This window comes from Carassius gibelio, chromosome B23, assembly GCF_023724105.1.
Source record: "Carassius gibelio isolate Cgi1373 ecotype wild population from Czech Republic chromosome B23, carGib1.2-hapl.c, whole genome shotgun sequence".
In the NCBI taxonomy this organism is placed as follows: domain Eukaryota; kingdom Metazoa; phylum Chordata; class Actinopteri; order Cypriniformes; family Cyprinidae; genus Carassius; species Carassius gibelio.
The window spans coordinates 9544241-9557154 of NC_068418.1; the positions used below are offsets into that span (position 1 = coordinate 9544241).

General features: G+C 39.8%; 1 protein-coding gene across 3 annotated transcripts in view; it reads left to right on the plus strand.

Moving 5' to 3' along the window:
- Positions 1-12914, plus strand: part of LOC128011236 (zinc finger and BTB domain-containing protein 46) — a 76955-nt gene that overhangs the window by 12905 nt on the left and 51136 nt on the right. For all 3 annotated transcript variants that reach the window (XM_052593419.1, XM_052593421.1, XM_052593420.1), the window contains exon 2: positions 10714-11715. In XM_052593419.1, the coding sequence (XP_052449379.1) occupies positions 10749-11715 (967 nt within the window). In that variant the 5' untranslated portion in view covers positions 10714-10748. The remainder of the gene's footprint in view (positions 1-10713; positions 11716-12914) is intronic.

The following is a 12914-nucleotide window of genomic DNA, read 5'->3' on the forward strand; positions in this document are numbered from 1 at the left end:
TACTGCCTTTATTCTATAAAGTAATTTATATTTAAAACATTTTACAACAGTATTTGTTCATAACACCATATTGGGAAAAACCAATGAAAATAATGAGAATTGAAACAACACAAAAGTAAAACATCAAAAGATGTTTTAATGACTATTTGTAGGGGATGTGCTTAATTGTCACTAAAATAATGTGCAAATGCAGTTGAAATGTGACCTGGACATGTGGCAGGTGTGCATCAGCCCTCTATAGGCTTGTTGCCAGTAAAGGGAGAAGATATGTGACAACCACGACCCCACACAGAGGTTTTAGGACCCCCGATGAACTCTCCCACCCATATTGCCAAACTCATTCTTTGAACACTGAATATATATATATATATATTATTTTAAGTGTAACCCTGTATGGACAGTAAGTTCCCAGCTCTCTTGTGTGTGTCCTCATGCCACGACTGTAAGTCACCCTAGAATACCTCTCCAGGATCCACCCCTGTTTATTTTACTGGCAAATCCAATCTTGACTCCCTCCGTAACGCCAACTCTCATGAAACAAAAGCCACTCTGTCAGGTTATCTCCCGCTAACCTCCCCTCTCTCTCTCTCTATCTTCCCCACTACCATTTTCTCTTTTCATTTTCCTACAGTGGTAATGAGATGTTTCATTATTTGCATTTCACAGCTTTTAATAGCGAGAGAATTTAGGCTAAGCCCCGGGTTGTCGAAGAGGGAGCCTCCACTGGAGACACGGCTGGCTTCAGGGCCTCTGAGGCAGTGAATAGCCCAGAAATACACTAGGACAGAGGGAAAAAGAGAGGGAAGGAGTGAGGGAAAGATGGAGGACAACGGCCAGATAGCGTCATGCTTCAGGAAGTGCCTCTGCCAGGTACCGGTTTAAGGGTTAACATGTTAACTACTTTTTGCCTGGCATTAATATTTTCCACTGCGTTTCCATTGGTTAGAGGAAAAAGAGACTGGGTTTAAGGAGGAAAGGCATTATTTAAGGTGATGTGTTTTGGGCTGTGATTCAGTGATCATAAAGAGACCAGTCAAGTGCAGTGTTTCCTTAACCCACAAGAAGTGCCAGCAAACTTTCTGGTGAGCGAGTTTGTCGCAGTCCTTCGAGGTGCAGATGAATGGAAAATGTTTCCAGCCGTTTGGGGAAAGTGTGCCAGAGCATTGCTAAAGAGTAGAGATAAGGCCTTTGTGTGCCTTTGAGTTTGCATGGGAGTACAGATGTCAAAAGTACCTGTACTTCAGTTGATATCAATGTAACAATACCTCTAGAGTTTCTATTTTGCAACGTTGACTTTGCAACCTTCCTGGAATGTCCAGTCACATCCGAACTTTATATTAAGAGTGTCAAATTGTAATCATACCAGTTCTTCTGCTGTAAATGACAAATGCAAACTTTCTTATTAAGGGTGTTTCTTGATGGCACTGATGAACTTTTTCTGCTGTAAGAAAGAAGAAAGCACCTCAGTTCTGAAGGTTTATTGGTTTGGTATGTACCTTGGTTAAATGTCACGATTTGGTATGATTTCGGTACAGCGGGGGAAAAACTAAACAGAAATAACTTTTTTATTAAACGGTAGTTTACTGAACAAATAGCTCTTTCTTGAAATAAATTCAATTATTATTCAAATTTTCTTAGGGATAAAAATATACCTCAACATATGCTCTAAGCTATAAGGTTACAACTACGGAGCCCCAAACATGACATGCAGGAAAAAAATTTAGGCTAAATCGTGTGCACGATTTACTAATTTGTTCCCTCACTGTACTAAAACGTGCACACAATTACTAAAACGTGCATATGATTGCGTTCCTTCGATTTACTATTGCATTCACTCAATTTACTATTTCATTAACTCGATTTATAAATTGTGCGCACTAATTGCTAATTTGTTCCCTCGATTTGCTAAATCGTGCACACGATTTAGCAAATCAAGGGAATGCAATAGTAAATCGTGGGAATGCTATTGTAATCATGCACGTAATCGTTTAGTACGAATTAGTAAATCGTGCGCACAATTTATTTATTTTTTCTTGCATGTTATGTGCGGGGCTCTGTATACAACAGAGCCTAAACTTAAATGTAAATACTTTTTGTTTTTAAAGGGGTCATCGGATGCAAAATGTGTGTTGGCAGTGTGTGTACATAACCACCCTATAATGATAAAAATTCACCCAGTGTTTTTATTTTTATTTTTATCTACTAAAATCATTACCGCTTTCTCAAATCAAGACGATCTAAGCTTCTTGTCTGTGTGGCATCGCACAGACCCAGGCCCCTCCCACGATAGTTGATTGACACTGCCGTCTTACTTTAGACCCGCTCTCAGTGAGCTGTCATGACAAGAATGACTCTATAGTGATTGAGGGGTTTTGTTGTTGGATGTAATAATGATCATAGCAGTCATCATCTACTCCCGACATCTGACCCACTGAAGGCTCAAATTTTTCATGGATTATATTTGTTTTGAAGGGAATCTACCTAAATCCGTCTGTGTTCGCGCAAATAATTCGTGATCCAGCCTCACCTACAGAAGGAATGAGTTTGTGTTTTTTTATGAGTCTTTGCAAATCGCCTTTTTTAATAATGTGCTAGATAGCGAGTTTCACGATGAATGCAGCTAAAGTAAACAGTTTCTCAGAGAGCAGCTCGGAAGAGAGGGGCGGGGTCAGCAAAGCTCATTAACATTTAAAGCAGCATGCAAGAAAACAGCTTGGCCTGTAAACAGCTGTTTTTTAAATGGTGGAAAGGGTGTTGTTTTACACTACCATTGAGAAATTTTAACAAAAGTATGTTATAGACTTTTCAGTAAGACTCTAAAGAATCATATAAACTTGTGGAAAATGGGCATCTGATAACCCCTTTAAATCTAATAATCAACACTCAGCTTAAAATAAAATTCTAGATGATGAAACGATGATGAAAAAGAGTCCTTTGTGAACATGGAGAAGACACAAGGACAAAACTAGCCATTAGCGTGAGAGTGAACTCTGAAAGTCTCTGATAAGTTTTAGCGGGCGAGCTCGGGGCAAAGTCTCATTGAGATGTCTGGGATAGGCCCTTGGAGGACCTCAGTTTAGCAGAGAGCACGGCGGGACAAGGCCTTGATGTGATCCGGTAAACACTCCAGTCTCTCTGTCCCTGTTTCACACCACTCTCCTGACACTCTGACCTGTCCAGCTTTTCAGCACGGACTCACCTTCACTGCTCCGGCTTAATGCTCAAGAGGAGGTAAAGGAGGACGCGGGTGGGGGGGACAGGTGCTGAGCCGGGTGGAGCTGAGCGGAGGGGTTAAGACTCTCAAAGCCTTTTAGATCCGCTCTCGTCACATTCTCGGTGGTGTGACAGGCTCCTGTCACCTGGGCCAGCTGGAGTCTTGCCTAAAGACAGACACTGAGATAGTGCTGCTCAGTCTATACAGAGATATAGGGTCAACTCACAGAGAGAACTTCATCTCCTTGTTTTATGATCCTTCGGAAATCATTCTAATATACGGATTTTCTGCAAGTTTGAATTTCTTTAAAAAAAAAATGACTAACTTTTAAACAGTAGTGTAGGCCTATGTAATGATTACTAAAGTCATTTTTGTCTTTCCACGGCATTTACATACCACAAAACAACATTTTCTTTTAATTATCTTAATTTGAGAGCTTTTCTTAGCAAACATTCATTATGTGCAAATAACTGCAATAACGCTTATTAATTGAACAGCATATTATAGAATTTAATTACATTTTTAATTGACTGCTAGACCTGATTAAAACATTTAAATACTGAAAACACAAGCAAAATGGCAGCCCATAAAGTATTTGAAGTCGCTCTTGCTGCAGTCAAATATATTTCACCGATGTCCCCCATGCTATTTATCTGTTCATCATCCTGTACCTTGGACAGATTGTGCCAGGGAACATATCGTAACTCACTTCCATTTAGTTACATTCGAGAGTGAATTAATCAGTTTTGGTACTTACTGTTATCATTACATTTGATCACAATTTTTATTAAGATTTATACATTTTCTTGCATTAAGCAGTATAATACTAATGCAGTTTATGAATCTTAATATATATTTATATTTTAAAATATATGAACACTTTGTTAAGCTTTACATGTGCTGATATCTCATATTATAAATAGCTTTAACCATCTAGTATGTCGATGCAGTGTATCAAAGCCAAAACACCTTTTTTCCTCCTCATTTGCTTGAGTCTATTTATATTGCTACCCTAATAGTTATAAATAGAAGACTAAATGTATCCACCTTTTATCCTCCGCTCATTTCTCTCTCTATTTTTCTTAACCCTTGCATTCGTTGTGAATTTCTTTCCAGCTTAGCGCCCGTAACCATATTTAGTGGTTGTGCTTAATTCTCATTTTCTGCTTATTTTGTTTTATTTGGCTAATCTTTTAATACCAATACTCCTCGTTTAACGAGTCATTTGCTTTTTTTTTTTGTCTCGGTCAAACCACAGTTATATAGCTGTTGGTTCACTCAATTAATGATTTTACCACCAGCTGGAAAGCCAATTTGAGGGTACGCTTGTAGCTTTCCCTAATTAAATTGAGCTGTTTTATGACTTAAAATGCTGCAGCTGAGCTTCATGAAGCCATCATAAAACTTTCATGAACTGGGAAAGAAAGTTTCTAACTTGCCTTTCTATTTAATATTTTTGTATGTTGGCTGCTATTTTTTCCACTTTGCCTGTCACCAGCTCTGTGGAATTGGGGATTAACCCCTCGGATAATGGCCCTGATGTCCAGTTGAGTGGTTTAAGATGACTAGCTGCCTGAGAAACACACTGAAGCATGCATGACTTACACCCTCTGAGCACTCGCTGTCTCCTTCTTCTTCTTCCTCCCACCCTTCCTACAGTATTTCCACCACCTCCTCGTATGTCACGACTGTCCTTCCCACCATCATGCACACAAACCAAAAGAAAAAGAAATATGGCCTTGTTTCCCCCGTCCCCTCCAAGAATATCAGATCCACCTCTACAAAAATAAGGAAGAGCATAGGTATATGCATGGGTGTTTGAGTGCAAGTGTGTGTGTGTGTTTGTGTGTTTACTTGGCCGGAGGAACCCAGTCACTCCAGATCTGAGTGTTTGCGGGTGACAAGAACTGTAAGCGGTGTTGGCACTCTTTAACACTCTATCCTTTGAGACTTAGGCTGCTCTGGCCTCCATTCTTTGCACATTTCTTCCCTCCAATCCCATTACAGGCCTAACCCCAACCTTAACCTTACTACTGCCACTTCTTACACCTTCTATTTCGGTGCGGACGAAAGCTGGGCTGCGGTCAGGCTGTAAACTGTGAACTCTGTAGCTGCGATGTAAGACAGGGTAGATAATATCATGATGTTGTGCTCCTGCTGCTGAAACATTGATGGATGGTGGTTATAAAGCCTTATTAAAGCAATTGCTTCCAATCATGTATAATCATCTGTTAGATGATGTAGTTTTAGAGGGATTTTTTTTTTTTTTTTTTGCTGACAATTTCACTGTAATTGAATGCAGGAGCTTCATTTAAAGCCATCAGCCTACTTTTGGAGAGCGTGAAAATCCTTTTTTAAAGTCAACATTAAAAATTGACCCTATTAAGTTTCTGGTCGTGTTGTGAATGACGATGCACAGTATTTCATCACTCACATCCACTTTTCACTGTCCAGTCAATTTCAGAAGTGTAAAATCAAGATACGCCCTACACTTTAAATGTTCTGTTTCACTTGCAAAACAAAAGCATGTATTAAAATGAACTCTTTCATTTGTTAGCTACTGCTATGAACTTTAATGGCCATTTTAAATGTCTCAAAATATTGCTCTTGCATGAAGCCTTTCCCAAAATATGAAATATTTGCACCTGCACTTGTTCTCTGTATGGTTCACTAAGGTTATGTGAACCTGCTGTCTATTATGCATTTCTCTAGTTACACTCTTTCTTGTTGTCTAACAAGCTTCAGATGCTTCTAGTTGCAGCGAAGCAGAAAATCTGATTAGTCTGACTGCACTCTGTCTCATTCAGTGTTTAGCCATGTTACACGTCTGTCAATTGTGTTGTTTATGTTTATTGTCGTGTTGCACTTGATTGCCCAGATTCTCATGTAACTCGGTCGGCCAACGAAGAGATATTAATATTCATTGTCGGTTGCACAGTTGAAGTAGTTCTGAATAGTCACATGAAAAGAACTGACTAATTTGGGGAGTCTGGGGTGCAAAGTGCTGTTATTTACTGAGCCGTTACTACTCATTGACAGAGAAAAATAAATTGGTCTTAGGGGTTAAAAGGGAATAGATGAAAAGATTCTCTGATTTTAAAGGGATAGTCCATACAAAAATTCTGTCACCTTTTACACTCCCAGAAAAAAAAGGTACAAAAGCTACCAGGGTGGTATCCTTTCAAAAGGTGCTAAATTGCTCTATTTACATTCTAAGATAGATGTTACCATTTAGGTACAAAGATATACAATTTGAAAAGGTTCCACCCCATGACATTTTTTAGACCTTATTTTCTGAGAGGGTTTGTTGTTCCGAAAAAGCTTGAATTTAGAAAGGACAAAAAGCACCATAAAAGTATCATAAATTGGTTTATACAGTATGACTCATATTCCAAGTCTTCTTAAGCCATACAATGTGTGAGTAAACGTGCAGCACAGTTTTTAGGTGAACTGTCTCTTTAAATCGCTAACATTGTTAAGTTTTGTTCGAACGACTGCATTATAGGCAATCAAATCAAAAAAGCCTCAAGCCAAGCAGTTGGAGGCTAACTTAAAACTATTAAAAAGAAATAAAAAGTCACTTGTCACTGTCATTCTCTTCTTCTTTCAGTCTTCCAAGTAAGGTGTATTTGTACAAGTGGACATGGGAGAGGCAGAGGATTGATTTGATCTTACAAGCCATCAGGTTGAGAGGAACTTTCCTAAACATGACCTGAAGTGTGCCGGCCCCGCAGCAAACGCTGCTGTCACTATAGGGAACGGGAGCTGTCACGCTGCAGTCGGGCCGATGCGAGCTGACAGCCTGAACGCTCACAAAACAAATCATGGCCCCATTTGGTAACACTCCACGTCCCTGTGATTTAGCCCCAACCAGGACGGCTTCTGTGCTGCTCATAGAGGATGCTAGTGGGGAAGTCTAGACTACTGGGGGTATCTGTGTGCGTGTGTGTGTGTGTGTGTGTGTGTGCATGAAAGAAGTTGTGTCTAAGTGAGTGTCAGTGAAATCATGGTTAGTGAGAGTTGTTAATTCATCTACTCTTGAGTTGGTCTATGGGAGAACCTTACAAAGACTAGATAATTTTTATGACAAAATCTTAAAGAAAAGAGAAACAATAAATGTAATTTTTTTAGTTTTACATTTTTGAATTGTAAAGCATTTTTTATGACTATTAAAGAAATAGTTCAAAAGTGTATATTTGCTGACTATTTACTCACCCTCAGATCCTCCAAGATGTAGATGAGTTTGTTTCGGAGATTTGGAGAAATTTAACATTACATCACTTGCTCACCAATGGATCCTCTGCAGTGAATGGGTGCCGACAGAATAAAAACATCATAATCCACAAATAATTCACACCACTCCATCCATCAAGTTGCATGTTTGTAAGAAACTTAACCATCATTAAGGAGTTCTATTAAGACTCTCATTTTGACGGCACCCCTTCACTTACATTGATATGTAAGTCGCCTGAATCATTTACTCACCCAAATCGATCAAATCCACTGTTTCATTTAGAAACCAAACAAGTGGTGGCCTTCATGTACAGTGTGAATCACTGAATCATTCACTCAGCTGACTGTAAAGCAAAAACAAAGTAACATATAATATAGGATCTAAAACGTAAGTTGCTCAGTATTACATTTTCTGTATTGAAGTGTTGAATAAATGCAATATTGTTACTTGCTCAAACAGTTGTTGCTAGTTTGAATATATCAGTTTTTTTATTAGTGACAATGACAGTGATAGTGCGTGTGTTGCTTTGAATAACAAATATTTATAACAAAATAACAATGAGAATAATTGTGAAATAATATATATTTGTATTTATTTTTTTCTCTCTTCCATTTTATTCCCAACCCTTTTAACCACTTAAAAAATCCCACATTTTTTTGCAATACTTTGTGGGGAAAATTGTCATTCTGTGAAATAGATTTGGTTAAATAGTAAAATAAATGGTTAAATGGAGCTGAGGCCCAGTTTAAACTAGTGCATTTTAACTTTAAAACACAAAAATTTTGGTATGGTTACGCCTAGCATTTACACTACTCTGGGTTATTACACACCCTCGAAAACTGAGACTTTTGAAAACTGCTGCAGACCCTCGTTTTATATTGAAAACTCCGGGCTTGCATTTCAATGTAAACGGACCAAGACTGAGACTTTTGAAAATGATGCCATGGCTGCCCACATTTGCTCACACATGCACATAGTTGTACCCATAGAAATGTTTAGGCATCTACCTTATTTGACCGCTCCAAGCACGTAGATGCGTCCACCATCTAAATAAATGGGAATCTACATATTTATATATATATATATATATATATTGCCTCGAAATCAGAAACTAGATGCTTAATTTTAAGGCTTTAGATTTTGTAGTGTGACTATTAACAATCCCTGACAGTGCTGGTAACCTCTTATGCATTTCAAAGAGTCTTAAGATTAATATTAAATCAGGTGAAGAATTGCATTTTCATGGAGCGCAGCATCAAAATCTAGAAATTCTCACTTATCACGGAAAACCTAACTTCATAAAAGACGCCTACCAGCACAAACCCTGACAGAAGAAATTGACCGTAGCTTTGAGCTGTTATTACTGAGGTCCTCTATCTCCGTAAAAAGTCATTTAAGCACTAAATGTCACTAAAATGCCATTCTGAAGCAGGTGACATGCATTGGCCAGCTCTGATGGCTTGAGGCTGATCGTCTGCTGGGCTACAGCCATCACCTTTCCTCGCTAAAAATGAATTATCTGTTTGGCAGCTCCATTTTCCACTTTATTATTCAACTAACTCACAAAATGGTAATTAAATGAAACAATTTAGTAACAAAAAAGAGAAAAGTGAGAAGAGTAGAGACGATGATTGTGTTAAAGTGCTTTATACACTCACTGGGTGATTTTATTTGGCAGCTAATAAAACGAACAGAGAAAAAACATTGTGATTAAAGGGTTGAACAGTGAACACCTGAGCATCTCTGCTATAATCATTAAGATAGCGAGATGTGGGAGCAGAGCTAGATGAGGCAGTGCATTGTTCTTGAATGTGCACAGAGGAAAGAGAAAGAAACTATAAACACAAGACACAATCAGCTGGGGGGGGGGGGGGATATGGGGTAAATCTGACAAAAACTGTCAAATGCTGACTGGGTTGCATTTCACCCCAAAATAAAAAAATAAAAAGAAGCCCAATTTAGAAATATAATTGCATCATATTATTTTCATGACAGTTAAGCACATTAACTCTCACAATTCTCAGTAGCCTTCAGTAATGCAAATAAAGGAATCCCATTCTCATTATTGCAATGCAATAAAAACAGAATTAAAACTGTAAAGTATATCTGTGTGAATACATGGTAGTATTTGTTGCTTTAAGATGATTTTAATCAATGTGTCCAGACAGGATGATTTACATTTACTGTATTAATCTGATCTTCCTGTTCAGTCATTGGCTGTGTTTGGATTGACATGATAACATCAGTTATATTATTACAGTATGTAGTTTGTAAACTGTACATCGTATGTGAATTGCCTATATTTATAGAATACCAGGATTGCAAAAATGTGCGGCAAACAAGAGTACCGTATCCCACAATGTGATGCATTTCATTTGATATTTATCATCTCTTTTTAATTGTTTTGTTATTTGATTGGATCAGCAAAAATAAGGGAACATTCTTGGATCTTTCAATACAAGCTCAATCAAAACAGAATTTGCTGTATAATGTTGATTACAGCATAAAATAAATTAGACTTGGCCCAATTTAAACAACTGTACACCTAAATTATTATTATTATAATTTTTTTATTGATCGCCTTAGCAAAAATAAGACCTTCATATTTTGTCCCTAAACCCTCCAGAGACTGGAACTTCCATTGCTAGTAACTGTATGCATTTCTGGGTTGCACTTTATTTTACAGTACGTGTACTAACATGTACTTATAGTGTACTTACAGTGTATTTATCTAAGAAAGTTCTGGCAATACAAGGTAACTACATAGGGTAGGGTTAGGTTTAGGGGTAGGTTCAGGGTTAGTACCTAGTTATTACATAGTTATTGTAATTACTATAATAAGTATATAGTATGTACATGAGGAACAGGACTGTAAAATAAAGTGCTACCCATTTCTGCTTTAAGTCAAAATGATTTTCTCTGGTAATCAACTTTGTGCTGAAAATAATGTTCTGTTCAGCTTAACTTTTGCAGCACATATTAAATTGCAAAATGCAAAATAACTTGTTATTGATAATAATATCTGGATGGCACTCACATTAATGTGGTCATACTTACTGTATGACAACAATGTGGCATACTACTTTTCAAAATGTTTATTGTTCAATGAAGCCAGCTGTTTCACAGTAGTCTACTATTACTGTGAACTACAGTATTTCATTCCAGACATTGCTATTGTCTCTTTATGCAGGAACTTGTGGTCTGTTTCTTGCATTTACTGCAACTCTACTAACCAGGGTTTGTATTGTGTGTTGTCCTCCTCCAGACTCTGTTCAGGAGAAGCAGCCACCCGTTAGTCCAATGAATAACCGGAAGGAAGACATGGAGATCGCGTCGCACTACCGGCAGCTCCTGCGGGAGCTGAACGAGCAGCGGCAGCACGGCATCCTGTGCGACGTGTGTGTGATCGTGGAGGGCAAGATCTTCAAGGCGCACAAGAACGTGTTGCTGGGCAGCAGCCGCTACTTCAAAACACTTTACTGCCAGGTGAAGAAGGGCTCAGAGCAGCAGGCCACCATCACACACCTGGACATCGTCACAGCTCAAGGCTTCAAGACCATCCTTGACTTCATGTACTCCGCCCACTTGGCGCTCACAAGCAAGAATGTGATCGAAGTGATGTCAGCCGCCAGCTACCTGCAGATGACCGACATAGTGCAAGCGTGTCACGGCTTCATCAAGGCAGCACTAGACATCAGCATTCGCTCCGAGCTTGCAGACGAACTTGCGGATATTGAGATGGGCAATGTGGTGAGCTCTATTGGAGGCGGGGCTGGGCCCGGTGTGGGTGGAGCTTCGGAAGCACTGGCATCCATGATCTCGGCCCGCAGTTCCTCGCCGTGGTTGGCCAGACGCACCAGCCCGGCCAACTCATCTGGAGATTCAGCCATCGCTAGCTGCCACGAAGGCGGTAGCAACTACGGCAAAGAAGACCAGGAACCCAAAAGCCATGAGAGCCAGGAGGATGCTTGTTTGCAGCCCTTGTGGCCTGCTGATTACCGTTCTGTCCAGGTCAAAGAGGAGCGGGTCTCCCCCTCCAATCTGCAAGATGGGGCTGGCCGAGTGGCACAAGGCACGCCTGGAGAGCAAGGTGGACGAGGAGATGGGGGCTGGCAACCCCCTGGCTCGGGCCGCAGGAAGAACCGCAAAAACAAGGACACGGTCAGACACATTACGCAACAGAATGAAGGGGACAGTCGGACGGCATCGCCGCTGCCATCCATGCTCTCCAATCCAGGCTGGAACTACGGCAACCAGGAAATTCCAGGTAGGATTACTCTGTACTGGTTCCTTTATTGCTTCCTTTATTGCTGTCATGATATCACATTGTGAAAACAACATCAAGCCGATTGTTGACCTTTTATCAAAGGATGTTTGGTCTTGCAGAAGAGACTGAATATGGCTTCTGTATAGTACAGGAACGGGCAATTCTGGTTATGGAGGGACACTGTCCTACAGAGTTTAGCTCCATGCTTAATGAAGAACACTTAATTTTCTAATAATCCTGAAGACTTTGGTTAGATATTTCAGCTGTGTTCAATTTGGGATAGAGCTAAACTCTGCAGTTCAGTGCCCCCTCCAGGACCGGAGATGCCCCTCCTAGAAATAGTAGGAGCAAAGTTCATGAAATAATTAGTATTTCTGTATCCTGGTATTAATGAAACAGTATACATCCAATGGAGAATTTCCTGTCCCATGATGCTTCAGGAGAGGAGTTGTAAATGGCAGTGAAGTGATAACGCTGACATCGTAGGTGTTGGATGTAGTGTGTCCGGATGACATTCGTACTACACTCATTCATACTATGTGGACCGTACTTTTTAACACTCAAAAAGTTTGTTTCTCATTGTTGCGAGCACTGCCTCGTGGATCCCGTGAGACTCAGGTCTTGTTTGATTGTATAATTCGAACCCAGATAGAAATAGAACTCTGATGAAGTTGAAAACTATTGTTGTAACACTAATAGTATAGCAGCATGACAAACTACAGATTGAGGTGGGGAATTTGGGGTTGAAAAAACTCATTTCCTCATTAACATCGGAAAGACACATGGGACGCGAGGCAGCCTCATCAACCTAAAAACAAAATCTGTGCTGAGGAACAGATCAAGCCGGTAAGCGGGGATGAGGCCCTACCTGTCTCGGATACTGTTGCTTATAGGTATGTAGATCATTAAAAGTGTGGCAGCTCTAATCTCTGGTGAATTTGTGCAGGCCGACGTGAAATGGGCACACACACACTTTAAGAAAACAGGATAATTGAATTGACCTTGGTGGCGGTATGAGGATTAAATTGTATGTGTGCGTGCGAGTGTGTTGGGACGGGGGGTGCCCCAAGGTCTTCTGAAGTGTGGAGAAGAAGGGATAAAGTGAAGGAGAGAAGGAGGGGAATACGCTGAGATCTGCATCAGCTTAGCGCGAGTTTACCTTCTTAACTCTCGAGGCAGTCTCTCATCCTCTCTGTTTG